Source organism: Phaenicophaeus curvirostris, chromosome 1 (genome assembly GCF_032191515.1).
Source record: "Phaenicophaeus curvirostris isolate KB17595 chromosome 1, BPBGC_Pcur_1.0, whole genome shotgun sequence".
NCBI lineage: Eukaryota > Metazoa > Chordata > Aves > Cuculiformes > Cuculidae > Phaenicophaeus > Phaenicophaeus curvirostris.
This window is the reverse complement of record NC_091392.1, coordinates 21,770,375-21,788,700: the sequence shown is the minus strand read 5'-3', so window position 1 is coordinate 21,788,700 and position 18,326 is coordinate 21,770,375. Positions and strand designations below refer to the sequence as shown.

The window sequence follows — 18,326 nt, the reverse complement described above, 5'->3', positions numbered from 1 at the left end:
CCACAAAGTTCTTGTGGTAGCATATAGTATCTGTAAGACTTCCATTTCACTTAGTACTTTGCCATCGGCTTTGGGACTATGGTCTCTGTCTCTATTTCTAGAAGCACCATTCCACTCCCCACTGCTATCACAAATATGTATGTACACACCTTAAGTTCATCAATTCAACACCATGAATCAAAACCCCCGTAAAGACAGGAATGACAATTCTGGGAGAACATCGCTGAGGATGTTGCATCTAAAACTAAAACTGCAGCAAAAAATTCTGGCAACTAGAGTAAACTACAAAATAATGCCAGTCACAAGATACCTTTACTTGTCTTCTCATCGTAAGTCTGCCACAGTTGGATGAGCACTCGGGTATCAAAAGTTCAAATATTTAAAAAGTTCTTTTACTTTGATAACTGTGTTCCCCTTGTTAGATGCTAGCTATCAAAAATCAAGTGGTTAAACTTGATATTCATTTTTATAATGAACTTACATTAAATGCAAAATGTAGCTGAATATATATACCATTCTAGCATTTTTGTTGTGTCCATTATCCTACAGGACCTCAGCGAATGATTCAGTGGTATTAGGATTGCTTTAATGCACAAATTATAGGTTCTTGCCCTCCATCCCCTCACACTGCCTCTGCAATGAAATGATTGCTTTCTTTCCCATTTGGTGAGCAGTGAACAATAATTTCAGTAAGAATAAAAAGTTGATGGAGCAAATTAATCAGGAAAAGGTTGAGGCTAATATTGGCATCTCATCATGCTGGCTCTTAGTAGCATTGGTCTAATTTGTATTCTTTCACTGTCTAAAATCTGTTTATTCACATGCATGGAAAGGAATGAATTAGAACAGTGGGAAATTCAATGCTTGCAGAAGTGGAGAATTAATAATGATGGGTAAGAAAAAGCAACAGTGCTGTGTAAACTCTCTCATAGTGCTCTCAACTGCACAGTGTATCGATTGCCAAAAAAATCGATTGCCAAAACAGTGAATTGTGAAGTTCTCATTACATTAGAATATCTCCTGATAGGAAGTTTGGAGACAGCAAAGGCTCTTTTGCACCAATAAATAAGATTTGAGCTCACTTACATAGGTGAATGTTTGGCATTACATAAACATATTTATTGTCTGTGTTATGTTTTCTTTAGTTAATTAACCAAAAGTCCACAAAGGCAGTCACCAATATGAAATCTGATTTGCCCTATAGTCCACAAAACTACAATTGTTTCAATGGAAAATTTTTCTAATTTGAGAGTGACTTAGTAATGAATACACATTTCAAGCTAGAAGATCTGCATTCTTAATTCTATTTGAAAATAATATCTCATAACTGGAGTGAAAAAACAATACTTGTTGAAGTATTTCATTTCTGTTAGTTAAAACAGAGTGAGCTAGAGCATAAAGATTTTGTGCATCACCAAAAGGAACATTTACGGAAGACCTGCAGTTTCATTTGGATAAGTCTATTTAATATAGAATAAAATTACGGAGTCATCAATCAGAATACTACCTGAGAGAAATGGGAAATTCATGGCTTGAGCAAAAAAAATGATGATTTGATGTGGCATAAGGAAGCCAAGCTCAACTCCCAAATATGGGGTCTGCGCAACCACTATGTCCCCTGATTGTGAGCAAAGTCTAAGAACAACACAGCATATGAAGGGATCATCTAGGTTTCTGAGCTGCATCCCACACTGTCTCAAGGAAACACACTGAACAGTCCCTTTTATTAACCAATCAAGGTCCATTCTTGTTATGTTTTCCTTCCCATGAACAAATCAAATCGAATTGGGCAGAACTCAGGGGCTTACCTCCTTGTTCAGCAAAACATTAGACTGCCTAGAGTATCAACCCCTAAGAAAATACAGCTACATTTTGTTAAGTACTTTATTAAGCTGAACATAATGTGAACAAAAGGCTGACAACAGATGACAGAAGAAATCCACTTAGCATTTTTCCCCTTTCTCTGTGTTATTTCTTCACCTTCTTTCATTTCTCATTTTCCCTGTTTTCCTCTGTGTAGACTCTCAGTAACTGGACTATGAAAAAAATTTGAACACAATGTATTTTGCCTTTTAAGCCTGTATGTGATCTGTTTTTCTATGCCTGTATAACAACTGAAATAACAAACGGGCAAAAGGAGTTACTTGGAAGGAAACAGAAGACAGCTCTCTACCCATCACAGAAGTCCTTGAATGCCTTTCATCACTCCTCCTGAGAGGCACCTTAGGTGCAGGTAGCCCAGAGGGGCTTGTCACAAGCTTGCAGTGCCTGTGGCAAGAGCACATATGGGAACCGATGCTTTTCCATCACTAACACATTTCCTGAACAGATCCAAATGTCCTTCTTTCAGGAAACTGTCTCTCTCTTTGTAATTATTTATCACAGAAAGACAAAGAAAGCAAAGACAACACCAGTTAAACTGTCCTTAGTTAATGAACCTTATGATTTCATGGATGTTACTTTCGAAAACGTTACCTTGCCATAGCTGTCTAATTGGGAAATCATTCTACATCTGAACTGAACGCTCATCATCACTTGAAATCCTTCCACCCTGTGCTCAGACTCTACCAAGATCCATATGGGAAGAAAATAATCTGCAGAGCCCCATGATTTTAACAGTGCCTGTACAGACATCTCTGTTTATTTGTGTTTATTGGATTAACTAAAATATTAAAACAATGCAGGGATTTAATCTTTAAATGGCCATTAACTTCAATAGGAAGTCCATAACCGAGTCTGTAAAAGCTTGTGCCACTAGTACCATTCTGTATGTTACTTTTTTATTTCTATTCCAAATTCTTTGCACTTAACTGGAGGAATTTTTTTTTTTCAATCACTTATTTTGCCTAAGTTTTAGCAACAGAAGGAATCTCTTTGGGTTGATTTCATGTACATTCTGTGAAAGGGACATTATAGTTTGCAAAACAAATTATTCTGGAAAAAAAATTAAAAATATTACCCAATTAAAATAATTTAACTGAAATTAAATAATAATTTTGCCTCCTGAATAAGCTCTGAAAGGATTTAATCCATAAAAACCTACAATATAATGGAAGTAATTATGAGGTTTGACAATTCTTATAAATTGAGCAGTGCGATTATCCGCACTTCATTAAGTGCATTAACATGTTGGGTAAAATACTTATAATCATATCACTCAATTTACTGGCCTTAGCAAATGTTGTAATGCATCTTACAGAAACTCCAATATGCTAGCAAAATATATTACAATACACCTGCTGGAGCATACATAAAAATACTGCCCTCTTCTGGTTAGTATCTAAATACGGTAGTAAATATGGTCTCCGGTTTGTGGATTTTTGCTTTATTCTCATCATCTATGGAAATTCTAATAAGTTATTATATGCAACAGGAATAGCAGTGAAGACCCAGGCAGGGTTTGTTGAATTATATGGCCCCTCATCCTACTATGAATGCTGGGGTTTGTGGTGCTTATATCAAGCTTCAGTCTAAACTTTAATAAAATGTGGGTTAGTTGCCTCCTGGGACTGCATGATACATTCTCTCTCATCCATCTGGAGCCTTTCTAGAAAAGCTGCCACTAGGGGTTTCTCTGCATCCCAGGCATCACTGATGAAGTTAATAAGATGCAATTCTCTTCAAAGTTAGAGACTCTCGTAGACATTCTGGAATGCGCATGCTGTTTTAAAGTGAGAAGGCCATGCAGAAGATAAACACTACGACACCCCTCCACGGTCAAAATAAAGGAAAAGAAGTAAAGAGAAGTCGGAATGCCTACAAAAATAAGCATCACTACAGATTTAGTTCAGACAACTTGTTCCTGTTTTTTAAAGAAGATCTTGATTTGGTATTCCCGAAACCAGATGTGATGCTTCTTTAATTTGGAGAGCATTTACATCTATGTGATTAATGACATTCTACAGATGTCATTGATCATCTAACAGCAATTAAACATTACCAGCATAAATATTTGGAGGAATGACTGAGGTAGTGGGAGAGTTTTGTTTTTCTTGTCCTCTCCCCCATAAAACATTTGCAAATTCCATAGCTACATGAACTTCAATGGACTCAGTTCCCAACTTGGAAATCTACAACTGTCTGTTCTTTTGTTTGCAAGGGACTTGAATTTTTGTTCTTCCACCTATGACCAATTACAGCATTTTGGCAAGTGACCCAAGGAGAAGATGACTTATGAAGGCATATGAAGCATATTCTGCATTTCTGTACACTGTTGTATAGTATGCTCAGTACGTACATGGTGGGAAGTTTTCTGCTCGCATACATCCACAGCAGCACATAGGGATTTATCTGCATGACACCTCTCTTTTCAAGGGTATTGTTTTGTAACTCATTCTCCTTATTAATTGTCTAGTCAAAAAATCCTGCTTTAATTAACAATGTTAAAGAAAGAGACCTGCAATTTTGTTAGAATTTCAGCATTTAAAACAATTAGTTCTACTTCAGTATCTTCTAAAAAGCAATATAAAGCCATTAATCGTTCTACACTGAAGAAATGCTAAAAAATAGAGGCAAGTAAAACTACTTCCACCATAGAAAGTCCTTGAGTGGATGGAGTTTTGACCTAAGAAGTTGTTTGTTTTCTAGTTAAAACAACAAAAAATATTTTTTATAACCTGTAAGGTTTCACAATATGCATATTTCTGTCATCCCAACTTATAGTGGTGCTATCACAGCTTGTAATTTACATAAAAATCATGCATTTCTAACAGAAAAAACATTCAATGCAGGAGTCTTTCCAACTATTAGCAAAGCATACACATATGCCTGTTTTTTTCTGCAATGTGTAATTCTTTGAAATATTCTATTCTTTTTACAGAATTCTTTTGAGCTCTGCAGGCAGTTCATTAAGTAAGAGAACTGAAGAAATGACTTGTACCTGACTAAAAGGTTTACTCCCATCTGAACTTATTCAGACTCATGCAACCATCCAAGACAGAGCTGTTACTGCCGAGCTACCCCACTGCAAGTTTAATAGCAAACACGTGCTTACTGTGACTCAGCGCACAATATGGGCTCCTGCCCTTCAACACAAGAAAGAAAATAAATAAAACAAAGATAAGAACGTTGCTTTGACATTTCGAAGCAGACATTCTTAACTTGCAATCTTACAAGAATTTTGTCAGCAGTGTAACAGTCGACTTGTTCATCTCTTCTACATCAAGCAGATGAGCAAAGCTCAAGTGTCTTATATTAGCACAGCATATTATATATAGCAGTCAGTGACAACTGCAAACTGTCGTTTCTCAAGCAAGCCATGGATATTTCTCTAGCACAGGAGCTGAGGGGCAGAGATCAGAACAAGTAGGAAAAGTCATAAAGAAATAAAACGACAAGTGATAAGGCCCAGAACATACTGGAATTTACCATAATATAAACAAATAATGACAAGTGGACATATCTCTAGCAGGCTATTATTTGTTGTTTTCATTTACATGATCCTTTTTTACTTCTTAGACACCCTCCAAAAAAATCCCAGAAAATCAAGTATAATGCTAAGTTTGGTAAGTCCTAGTAAGTTTTCTCAGTCGTAAAATATCTGCCACGAACGTGTAACAGACTGAGGAGACTCATCAGACCTCAAGAAGTTCAACAGGGCAAAGTGCAAGGTCCTGCACCTGTGTCAGGGCAATCCTCATTTTCAGTACACAATGGGGGATGACGTGATTGAGAGCAGCCCTGCAGAGAAGGCCTTGGGGATGCTGGTTGATGAGAAGCTCGACATGAGCCGGCAGTGTGCGCTCGCAGCCCAGAAGGCCAACCGTAGCCTGGGCTGCATCAAAAGAAGCGTGGCCAGCATCTGGAGTACTGCATCCAGTTCTGGAATCCTCAATGTAAGAAGCATATGGAGCTGTTGGAACGGGTCCAAAGGGGGCCACAAAGATGATCAGAGGGCTGAAGCACCTCCCACATGAGGACAGGCTGAGAGAGTTGGGGTTGTTCAGCTTGGAGAAGAGAAAGCTCCGAGGAGATCTTATAGACACCTTCCAACACCTGAAGGGAGCCTACAAGAAAGCTGAGGAGGGCCCTTTTCCAAAGGCTTGTAGTGATAGGACTAGGGACAATGGGTAAACTGGAGAGGGGCAGATTTAGACTAAACATAAGGAGGAATTTCTTAATTACAAGAGTGGTGAGGCACTGGCACAGGTTGCCCAGGGCAGTTATGGCTGCCCCATCCCTGGAGGTGTTCAAGGTCAGGTTGGATGGGGCCTTGGGCAGCCTGATCTAGTGGGACATGTCCCTGCCCATGGCAGAGGGGTTGGAATGAGATGATCTTTAAGGTCCCTTCCAAAACAAACTATTCTATGATTCTATGTTTCTATGACTATGTATATATCCTGCTATTGAGGATATAGTCATATATGTCACAGCAAAGTACATAACATAATGTGCATAACATCACATCACATCACATTATGTAAACATACAGATTCATAAATATTTCTTTCCTCTTCAGAGAAAAAGAAAAACATTGCCTGCTATAACAGCTTCCTAGATCTCAGCAGAATTGCCCAGGAAAGTAGACGATACATTATGTACATGCACATGCCTCATGAGAGACGGATGAGGGAACTGAGATTATTTAGCCAGAAGAAAAGGAGGCTGAGGGGAGACCTCATCACTGTCTACAACTACCTGAAAGGAGGTTGTAGTAAGGTGGGCATTGGTCTCTTCTCCCAAGTGATATGTGATAGGACAAGAGGAAATGGCCTCAAGTTGCTCCAGGAGAGGTTCAGATCAGGTATAAGGAAAAATTTCTTCACCAAAAGGGTTATCAAGTGCTGGAACAGGCTGCCCAGGGAGGTAGTTGAGTCACCATCCCTGGTGGTACTTAAAAGATGGGTAGATGAAGCGCTCAGGATATGATTTAGTAGTGGACAGGTACAGTTAGACTCAATGACCTCAAAGGTCTTTTCCAATCAAGTGATTCTATGATTCTATTTATTAACAGAATTTGGCCTAAGGAAGAAAGGAAAGCTGATCATCAGGTAGCATTAATCTTTATGATTTTTTTTTTCTGATACATGTTACCATTTAACCAAGATTGATTAAAATCTTGAAAACAAAGTTTCAGTTGTATTTGTTCATTTTCTCGCCTTAATATCAGAAGATATAATTGCAAAGCCATGGGATGAAACACTCATTTTCTGTTTCATTTTACAGTTTTTAAAAAATATATCATTATTATACTGAAATATGAAACAAACTGCTTCTGCTTCAACTGAACTGTAATGCAGAAGAAAAGTAATGCAATTTCCCTCTATCTCAATTTTAATGAAATTATCAACTGTCAACAGTTTTAAAGAAAGAGAAATTCAGAGTTTCATTTAGGGCTAATCTCATACTTGAAGGACTTTAGTTCCCTGTTATATGGTCTTTCTATGTGATCGAGTCAGTGGTTTCACATACCATTGGCTGATAACAAGAATTCAACCTAGGATGTGTTGAAAGTTACTAACCTTCACTTTCAGACTAACAGCACTATCAGCTCAGTAACAGATAGTATGATCCTGTGTAGTAGGGAAACATATGAATTTAAAGCACCTTGAAGAATAAATGCATTCATGAGGGTCCTATATTTATACATGATACGCTTATAAGGTAAGTTCAAATATCTCTTCATTCTGTATGTATACAGAAAAAGAGTAGTTGCTACTGAAACAGATGTATCAGCCTTGCATGTGGAATATTGAAGTCCATAATAGAGTTTTTTGAAAAAAATAATTTAGGAACTCATCATCAATAGGCAGAAATGTGAGGATGGGAAGAGGTAAGGGACCCATAAGGATCAAAATCAACAAATAGTAAAAAATCAGCAATGTAAAGGGCTAACAAATGTGCACTCTAGAACTACTTACTAGTGCTTGCTTTGTATAACACAACGTCCCTCAAAAAAGGGAGCAGGAGAGTATTGAGCAGAAAGATTGGAAAAATTGAAGAAAGTATAAAATTACTTGAAATAAGTGCAGAGAGAGGAGACAAGGGTATTCACGAAGCTAGGTAAACAAGTATATCATAGAAAGATACTGACTACTGACAAATGCAAAGGAGCACACACTGACAGGAATATTTGGAATTGTTCACACACATCATTGAGTTCTAAATCAGCTGTAGCCATTTGTTAATAAACCTTGAGTGTCAGAACAGATAGGTTTTGGAAATAATTTGTGTGATACCCAGCAGCCAACAGAAAAAGCTTAGAATTTGTCAGGATGTATAAAGAATGAGGCTGAGAATAAAAATGAGATTACAATGACACTACATAAATCAACAGCAAGACTTTACTTGGGAGTGTTCAGTCACGGCTACATAGCTTAACAGAGATATAAATGAAATAAGGGATCCAGAAACTGACAACAGAAACTCTTAAACCGCAATTACTTCAGATCTTTTAACGCACAATTAAAATAAGTAAGAAGGCATGCTATGAAAGAGGATTCTTCTGCTTATCATTCTTTGCATGAAAACAAGAGGACATTCAGTAAATGAGATTAAAAGGATAACAAGAAGAAATCATAATGTTTATAAATTTTCATGCTTTGGGAAATCTAAGCATCAACCACTAAATACCTGAGGTTACAAAATACTGTTTGGATAGGTAATTCTGCCAGAGACTGTTAAGTAAGATTTTGGTATCTTTCTCATCTATGTAATTCAGGCCACCACTGGAGACAAGATATTGACTGGCAGTGTCTGACTCAGTTTGAGAGTTCCAGTGCTTCATTATTTGAACTGCAGCCACAGATCATGAAAGAGCTGATACTAAGAGTTTGTTGCTAATACTCAGTCACAAGGAATTTCTCACAAATGTTGTCTAATAAGTACAGTTCTCTGAGCAGAAAGCAAAGTTTCAAATATACTAACCATTTAAAACTAATAGGAACCATTTAAAGACAGAAAGATGTATTTCTGAGCCAGGAACTTCTCTTTACCAGGTGTAAGTTCTTTACATGAATGAGACTGTTGACTCTAGACCGGTGAAGCACAACCAATATTATAGTTCCAATACTGAAAACCCTTTGACATATTAACAAAAAAGAACACATAAAATATAGCCCAAGTCCATGTCACCACGCTCCTTCCTGTCATCTTTGCTTGGATTACACCTTTAAATACAGGTTTTCCTTACTAAATTCTGTGCAAAACCACTAAACTCTGATTAAGGACACGCATATTCCATCACTGACTCATGCTGGACTCACAACAATCATTCACACCACTGCAATACAAAAGGTGCCATGCTGAATCCCGTGTGAAAAACAAGCTTTCTGCAGAAGTTTAATAATAATAGAAGTTTATAGAAAAAAAATAAAGGACAATGGAGCTCTTAGTCAGTTCGTAATAAAGGAGAAAAAAAATCTCACTCATTGCAGAATCTGTGAAGTTTCTGGGACTTGTTATTGACAGGTTTCTTTTTTTCTTGAACAAGTTAAGCACAACCTCCACAGAAAACAAGCTGTTAATGTTTCTCATAGTTCTTCTCTGTCTTGCACCACAGCAAAATCATATAATGCAAAAATCAAACACAGTTAGCTTTATTCAGACTGCAAACAGTATCGTGTGTCCTTGATGCTTTCCCTTCTAGTACCTTTGCAAATACTTTCACCTACAAGAAGAACATCCACTGGGATTAACTCTGTTAACATACAATTCCTGTTAAAGGGATTGTGTGAAATATGGTCATAAACAACTAGAATGGCTACATTTTGATTCAGATCTTTCCTGAGTTTACTTTCACAGGAGTTTTTTCATTGGGTGTGAGGTATTTCCTCTGGGATAGCTTCCTAGCAAAAGACACAGAACCTAAAAGAAGTGACGGGGTTTACAGTAATATGCATTAATAGACAGAACAGAAGTACTTGAGAAATTTCATTTCTGACATTACAACAATCTGACAGTATAGTAAGTCCTATATATTTATTGTATCTTTTCTCTCAGAGATGTTCTAACAGTGTATAAGTCCAGAAAGCACCTGTATAATCACAGAGTTCTCAAGCACTGTACAGACTATAGATCAAGCAGTGAATTCTAAATTGGGCCAAATATTTTCCCGTGAACTTCCTTTCAGAAAGATTTCTGTTACTGATTTAAATCAATGCAGGGAGCAAACCAGATGGGCTAAGCCCAACTAAAACTTAAATTGGCCAATTCTGTAAAACATAATAAAAAATCTTTCTACAAATACGTCAACAACAAGAGCACGACTGAGAGAAACTTAAATGGCCCTTTATTACTCTAAAAACTACACTGTTCTTTATCACATACAAATTGGCACATATATTAAAAACTGTGGGAATAATTTTCAAGCTTTTGAAATATTAATACATCTGCCATCTGATTTTGTATTTTTTAAACATTACTTTGAAGCTCCTGTGGCAAATTATATAGCGTTATTATTAATTACAGCTTACAGCTTGAAATACAGTGTTATCAATTAAGTTCAGCTGCATAAATATAAAAGCAAAACTTAAAAATTGAATTAAACTATTTTCCTTTTGTGAGGGTATGTTAGAATACTGTAAGTTGTGAAAATTCATTTGTTAAGCTTGAAATCAGTCTTTAAAGCGGAAACATCTCCAGGGAAAAGATTACATTTCACATATTGTATTTCTTAAGTCTTCGTGTTGCAAGATTTTTTAATCTTCTATTACATAATGGAGGGGAGGGCCAAAAAGAAGAAAGTCTATTCATCAGCTTACTTAACAATATATGAAAAGTTTTAGCTTTACATCAAAGGTATACAAAGGTTACTGGAGGAAATGTGAATTAATACCAACAACAATACACCCCATTTATTTCTAAATTATCAGTGAATAATATAAGTGGAGAGGAAAGGTTACACACCCCTAAATTTTATCTTCGACCCACTTCCCACTAAACTTTCACCTTGTCCATGGAAACCTTTATACATCTAAAAGATACTAAATGCAAGAAGTAATCCAACATTTTGGGAAAAGCAGCAATGCAATGCACAACTGTAGGCACACAAAAAAAAGTGAAAAGAGACAAAGATGACCTAAGAACTCTGTCAAATAAATGTCACAGGTCATTTCCCATGTAAACAAAATGTAGCTAGCTATGCTGAAGTCTGAGACATTTAAAGAAAGCTACTGTAGCATTCATTCAGTATATATATTTGTTACAATTAGGTCTATAGTTATCAAAGTGACTGTGATGGTAAAATATTATGAAGGATCATGAAGTAACTGCAGGCCCCTCTCAGAAAAATGCTATTAACTGCAATATACTAGGATAAAGGTAGTAGGTAAAACCACAAAACCCTGTTCTTAGCATTTAAGAGTATACGCTGATATTAAGTACACCATTCTCTTCTGGAGTAAACCTGGTACAAAGCTATGTCATTTTGAGTCAATCAACGAGCTGTTTCTAAATCGTCTTTGCCATCTTCTTTTACTCCTCTGGCAAAACATGCAGAACTGAACTACAAGCAAAAAGGAGCTACCAATGCAGAAGTTCCTCACCTGTTCTTAATGATCAGCTACAGTTCCCTGCCTTTACCATTTCTATCTCCTGTTGTGATAGTTTCATAAGCGTTTAACTGCCAGTACCCATCAGTGTTTGTGTTAATTTTTCACTTACCACTAGTGGGAATAAAATCTGTCATACACCATTTCATATATTATTTGTGGATGTGTCACCTTTTCCAGTACAAACATCGCACTAACTAAGCAAGTATTTTGACCCCAAAGAGATTCTTCTGAATTAACTGATTTTGTATTCTGCAAAACAGTTAAAAGGATCCCATGTTTTTCCCTATGATAGCAAATTGATTTGTTACGAAGTAGGGGGAATGAACCATTAAGTCTGATTAAAGACTTTCCAAAACCTATTTTGTCAAACATCATTAACAGCAAAATAAATACAAGAGCACAATACAATTCAGCATGACAGTTTAATAAAGACTTGGTAAAAATGTGCTTCCTTCTTTTCTTGCTTTTAGTTTCATTTGGTGAGTCAAGTTTCTCAGTTTAATGCTTAAATCCTTCGGCATTATCTATTTCTATGAATTCATTCCTTTGGTCAGTGTACCAAATTTTTTTATCATGATGCCAAAATGATTACAGTTATATCATTGATTAACTTTGTAATGGGAGTAGAAAATACTATAAATTTAATCATTGTCTTCAAGCATTAATGCATGGAAGAATGCATTGAAATAAGTATCATTCACTGTTCTCCTTACAATCATTGTCGTGTAAAATATTTAATTTCCAGCTACGCTTTATCTCAGACAGGATATTTGTCATTAAAATGAGAGTGGATTTTTATATGTAATATATTATGTGACATGTCAGGGTGGCACCACTTTGACCTTTTTAATATTCCACATTTCACTTGGGAGTCTGTTCCTTTCTGCTTCTGTTACTGTGCAAGAAACAGAAGCTGGATAGAGGGCCATTCAAACTAGAAAATACAGGGAAACAGTCAAGCTCCCAATAATTAAGTACCTGAAATTCTGAGTACCTGAAATTATTCTCTATTTAAAAAAATACTTAAAGTCCTACTCCTTCATAATTCTTAACTGACTGGAGAAAACTTAAAAAAAAATCAAAATGTTATCTCACGTGTCCTTTCAGACACTGAACTTTTTTCAGAAATTAATGTATTATTTTCTTTCACATCCTTTCCTCAAATTTATTGCTTTCCATTATGCTTATCTTCACATTCATTTCGCTTCCAGTTGTTGGTTATTTATCTTAAACAGGATGTAAAGTACAGGGAAAGGAGTTGAGCTGTGCATTTGTATGCCAGCAGCACAAGGGAAGCAATGTCATCATTAGATTCTCTTAACACACAGTTTATTAACATAGAGCTAGTAAGTTTTGCTGGTTTGTGTGCAGTCTCATAGAATGTGATTGTTTTCATAAACCTGCCTAGATTCTATAGTCTCAGACTTCATAATTAGTTGCTATTCAAACTTTCCATTTTAAAAGCGTTTCCAGCCCTATGGTTCAGGTGAAAAATCTGAGGACAGTGGATAATAGAATCAGGCTGGAAGGGACATTAAGAAATCATCCGATCCACCTCCCAGCCCCAAGGAAGAACTAAGTACATTTATATAACCCCTGAGCAGGTGTTTGTCTAATGCGTTCTCCCAGATCCTCAATGATGGAGGTTCCAAAATGTCCCCAAGCTAGCTGGTCTAATGCTTTAATGTCTTAACCATTAAATAGGGCTTTCTCCAAATCTAAACGGAATCATGCTAGAGATTAATTCCATGACTTCTGTTCATATACACTGTATTTGGATTAACAATGGGTCCTCTGCCTTTCTGTAAAAGCCATTTGTCTATCTAAAAGCATTATTTTCCAATACATTCCCTTCTGAGTTAACTCTTATTCAGTCTAGCTACTTAACTTGCTCAGTCACTTCTCACAGACTGCCTTTTCAAGATTTGTGATTTTTTTGCTCTTGCTTGCAGAGTCTCTCACCTTTTGTGGACAGAGAGTCAAAACTTGTACTGAGTCAATGAGGTTTCACAGCTGCCAGGCAAATTGGAGGATTACACAAACTATTTTACAGAAGGTATGCCCATCTGCATGTGTGGGTAAACCATGAGGGATATAGGCAGGTTTAATTTACTATGATGCTTAGATCATTTTTTGAAATAGTATTTCCTGACCAATCTTTCTGTACGCCTCATTGCACAGGTCCTACTTGCTGAAGCACAATGCCTTGCATTTGTCTCTTAAATTTTTTCAAAATGTATCTTCGGTTTTGGACTCTAAGATATCTTAATACAATCCTAGCTCTTTCCATCTAGATGACACCTCCATATTTTACAGGAATTTCCTTCATTCCAATTCATCTGGACTAAATATGAAAATACTGGCCATAAACACCCGTCAAATACTACACAACACGTTCTTCCTTTTAAACAGAAACCATTGCTAATTACTCTCTCAGCAAAGTTTCCCAAATAGGTCTGCATCCAGCCTGTGGTATTTCCACCTAGGCCTCTATTCACAAATTTGCTCAGGAGAATACTGTACACTACAATTGAGATAACACTACTACAATTGAAAGTTGTGACATTAAGTGCTTCTTCTCCAGCTATAAGGCTGTTACCCTGTCAAAGAAAATTATCACATAGCTTTTATACTATTTGTTCTTGACAATTCACCAATGGCTATTGATCATATCCCTGTATTTACCTGATTATTTATTTCAATGTTTTTCTAGGAATTAAAAATTACTTCTTGTTCCTGCCTCTCCTCTGCTTTCCTTCTTCAGAAGCATTAGTGTGTCTGGTATGCATAAGAGTTGGAAAGTTGCTATGAGCACAGAGGTTATTGAAATCAAGATCAAGTACTCTAGTACAAAATATAAGTCATAAGTCATATTAATAGGATTCACAATCCTATTAATAATGTTTATTTAATAAAACCTATTAACAATAATTATTTATTGAATTACAATGGTCTTTTTTAGTTTGGGATCTATCAAGATCCAGCTGACACAAACTTAAGTCATTGTGATTATAATGAAATGACAGTCATTGTTCCTGCATCTATCTGAAGAATTCTCAGATTTCTGGAAATGGGAAATGGCAAAAAAGTCCTGAGCACTCTACTTCATTTGTTTCCTTTCAGAACTCAGCAGAACTACTTTGGAAGAATTATCCATGCCTTTACTAACTCTAGATGACAGAATCATAAAATGGTTTGGGTTGGATGGGATCATGGAGGTCATCTAGTTCAACCTTCTTGCAATAAGCAGAGACATCTTCAACTAGATCAGGTTGCTCAGAGCCCCACCCAACTGACCTTGAATGTTTCCAGGGATGGGGCATCTACCACCCCTCTGGACAACATGTTCCAGTGCTTCACCACCCTCAGCATGAAGAATTTCTTCCTAATATCTAGTCTAAGCCTCTCCTCTTTTAGTTTAAAACCATAACCCAGATTAAACCATTGCACTGTAGTCAGGCCTGGCTCTCCCATGAAGACATCCAGGATCTGATAGCACTGAGTAGAAGCTAGAAACAGAATATCTATTAGTTAACAAATTGAGCATATTATACACACTGGGTCCTTAACGGCATGAATCGCTGCATATTTGTCTTAATGTCAAATTTTTGTAGGTAATCAGTAACATTTATGGTTCGAGCTTAAGTATGGTCCCGTCTCAAATAGCTTAAGATACACATGCACCTTCCTGAATGATTGAGGCGGTTTCTATATTTACATGCAGTTACTGAAAACTGAAGATATTATCATATTTTCTCACCTAAGCTGACTTGAAAGAACCAGGGTTCATACATACATGCCCTGATGGTCAAATCTGGCAGATTAACCCTGGCTTCCTGAGGAAGGACAGGAAGGCTGTTTGCAATTTTTAATTTATTTTTTTTAAGGATATTATTTGGTGTCATTTAACACTGTACTTGGTGAAAGACCAATTCTGCCCTCTTTTAAACTACCTGCTACTCACCATCCTATTCCTTGGTGTCCAAAACCTACTGCTTCTGAGAAGCAGCCATTTTTTATGGCCAGACATAACTATTAAAGTGTGGACAAAAAATCAAAAGGACTTAAATAGACTTTAATGCCTGTATTTATATAGCACATTTTATCCTGAAGGAAACACAGGTATGTCTTTGTGCTCTACAGATTTTTTTTTGTTTTTCAAATTCATCAGAATTTAAAACCTGACATTTATCAGTGCTGAAACATGGAAAATAAGGTTTCCTTTGATTATGATTTTCCTAAGCTAAATCAATTGTATTTCCTCAAATCTGTCTGCATTTCAGCAGGTGGTTGCTTTTTGCCCTAAAGGGTCAAGGACCTCACCTGTTCCAAAATAGACAAAAGACTTTTATTTTTTGTCACCCCCAGGAGTTCTTCCTAAATTCCTTCCAGAACTACCACTTTGACAGACACACAAACAGCAAGATTGTCCATGAACTCCTCCATGTGAGTCCAAGTAACATGTGTGCAAGTGTTCTGATCCCACTGCATAGACCTAGGCAGAGCTCAGTGATGCTTTGTAAGCCGGTAGCTATAAATACAAAACCCGATAAACATAAACTCACCGCTTTCTCTGGAGATTTGGGTAAATGCCTCAACGCCACTCTCTCCGTAATTGCCTTCAGAAGCCAGTGTCGAGACGTAGTTCCACCCAAGGGCTGTCACAATGTCAACCATGGCCTGTGCTTGGTAGGAGTCCGGAGGTACCACTCGAGAGAAGAAGTCATACCTGGTGTTATCGCTCAGTTCTGGAGCTGTAGATGCATAGCTGATTTGAGGTATCTGCAAATAGAATGAGAAGTCATTCAAGCCAATCTAATACCATTTCACACTATGTACTTGTGTGTTTGGAAAGTTTAAAACAGGTTATGTAGAAGCTTTTTGCAGAACTGAATATCTTCTTTTAATTAAATCAACTGATCAGAAAGCATCTCAGATTTTGTAAAATGTCAGTCAAGTTTTATCATGTAACACTCTCACCAAGAAATAATGCATTCTGCTTTTCTTCAGATGTCATGATTCTTGATTTCTAAGTGTAACAACTTCTTTTTTGATTCTGGTTCTGATGGGAACAGGTGAAGAAAAAAGAAAAAAAAAAAAGGAGGAATTCTTACTATGACTACAGAAGATGAAAAAGTCAGTCTTGATGACTGTGATTGTTAAAAATGTACACTTAATTTTGACAAGTAAAATGTATATTATTTAATTTCATTGTTATGTTTATTCATGTATATGCACGTGTGATTTCCCATTTTATTACTATTTTCAAACTTTCTCTGTGATAGCTATTTTATTTTCTATTTATATGGTATTGTGCATGATTTAAGAATATGGAAACTATATAATTAACACAGACACCCTCAACCCCTCCAAAAAAATGTGTCTCTCTATTATGTGTCTCTCACCCATAATATTCTTTGCAGAATCAAAATGAAAGAAAACCTCACTAAATAACAGAAATATATTTTTAAAATAAATTACGATTTTCATAGGGAGAAAAAAAAATGGGTGGGTTTCCTCTTAACTCTTGCTTTAAATATATGGTTTGGCAAAGTCCAGAGGAAGCTGTCTGGAAGCAATATTCTATTGTTCTGAAGAATATCTTGGCGCCAGAAAATTTAACTAACATTTATGCTAACTTAAAAGTGGAGCAGTTTTCTTATTTAGAATGGTAAAACTAATGAAATAGTCACTAGATTGAAATGAAAGTTATTCCAAATATTGCATTACATATGTAATGTATATTAATAGCAGGTGCTTAATTCACATCTTACAAAACATGAAATAGTCTTCAAGACAGCAATTTAAGCAAAGATCCTAAACTGATTCTGTTGAGAGCTGTATTTAGCAGTCCCAGATAACAGGTGATCTTGTAAATGCTCACTGTTATACTAGATGCTATAGTTTCAGTGCAACTCTTGGGTCCAAACTGAAAAAGGATTTGAAGCAAATATAAGGGTTTCCTAGAGTCTTGTCATTACCTATACCTGCAAAGACAGCATAGACAGTCTGAAGCAGTTCACAGCCTAAGTGATGGAAGAACCATTTCTCAGTCAGAAGCAAACAAAATAAACTCTTATGTATCTTGGCTATACTCTTTTTTAAAAAGTTTTCTACTCATGGAAACACCTCAGAATAAATAATCTGAAATGCTATAATAACAACTAGAGATAACAGAAAGAAAGGAAAGGGAGTATCACAGAAAAATTAAGCTAAAAGTTGTGTGTTATGGAAATAGGTATTCCTAACACAGGAACCATCCATCAAGTAAAAATAAAGGATAAATTGTCCTTAAAAAACTTGCCTTGTATAAATTCCCTTTCTTTCAGAAAATGTCTGAAACATCTTTATCTTTTTACAGACAAGAGGTTTTGTCCTGTAATAACACAATTATGCATGTTTAGAGCACATATCATTCCCTTTCTAGATTTGCTCTCAGTCATCTTTTTCCAGATGGAAGAAAAAATAAAGATAACCTCTATGGTTTTACTCATTTTGCTCTTTAGCGTGCCACTTCCCAAATACTATGGTGTTGATGCTTTGCGGAAAGTTATTTCATCAATACTGTTCATAAAATCAACACCAATAAGACAGATCTTTCAGAAGGAAAACTTTGTTATTGAAAATCTTGAGGTCTAGACCATGGAGTTGTATTCATTAACTTTCTCAGTTCCTGTTTCTCTTCAGGCCTGAGATGAATAACAAATGCTAGATACGTGTTTGTAGGAGAGCTGCTGGTGTAACTCGGCAATGAGATGTTTCAGATCAACAGAGATATTTTATGTATTATGAATATCACCTATCTGGGGCCTTTGAAAATGCAAAGAAAAGATG

At 36.3% G+C, this 18,326-nt stretch overlaps 1 protein-coding gene across 3 annotated transcripts in view; it reads right to left on the bottom strand.

Annotated features, from left to right (window-relative positions):
* GRM8 (glutamate metabotropic receptor 8) overlaps nucleotides 1-18,326 on the bottom strand; it is a 338,430-nt gene that overhangs the window by 246,338 nt on the left and 73,766 nt on the right. For all 3 annotated transcript variants that reach the window (XM_069850429.1, XM_069850420.1, XM_069850438.1), the window contains exon 3: nucleotides 16,058-16,274. In XM_069850429.1, coding sequence (XP_069706530.1) covers nucleotides 16,058-16,274 — 217 coding nt within the window. The remainder of the gene's footprint in view (nucleotides 1-16,057; nucleotides 16,275-18,326) is intronic.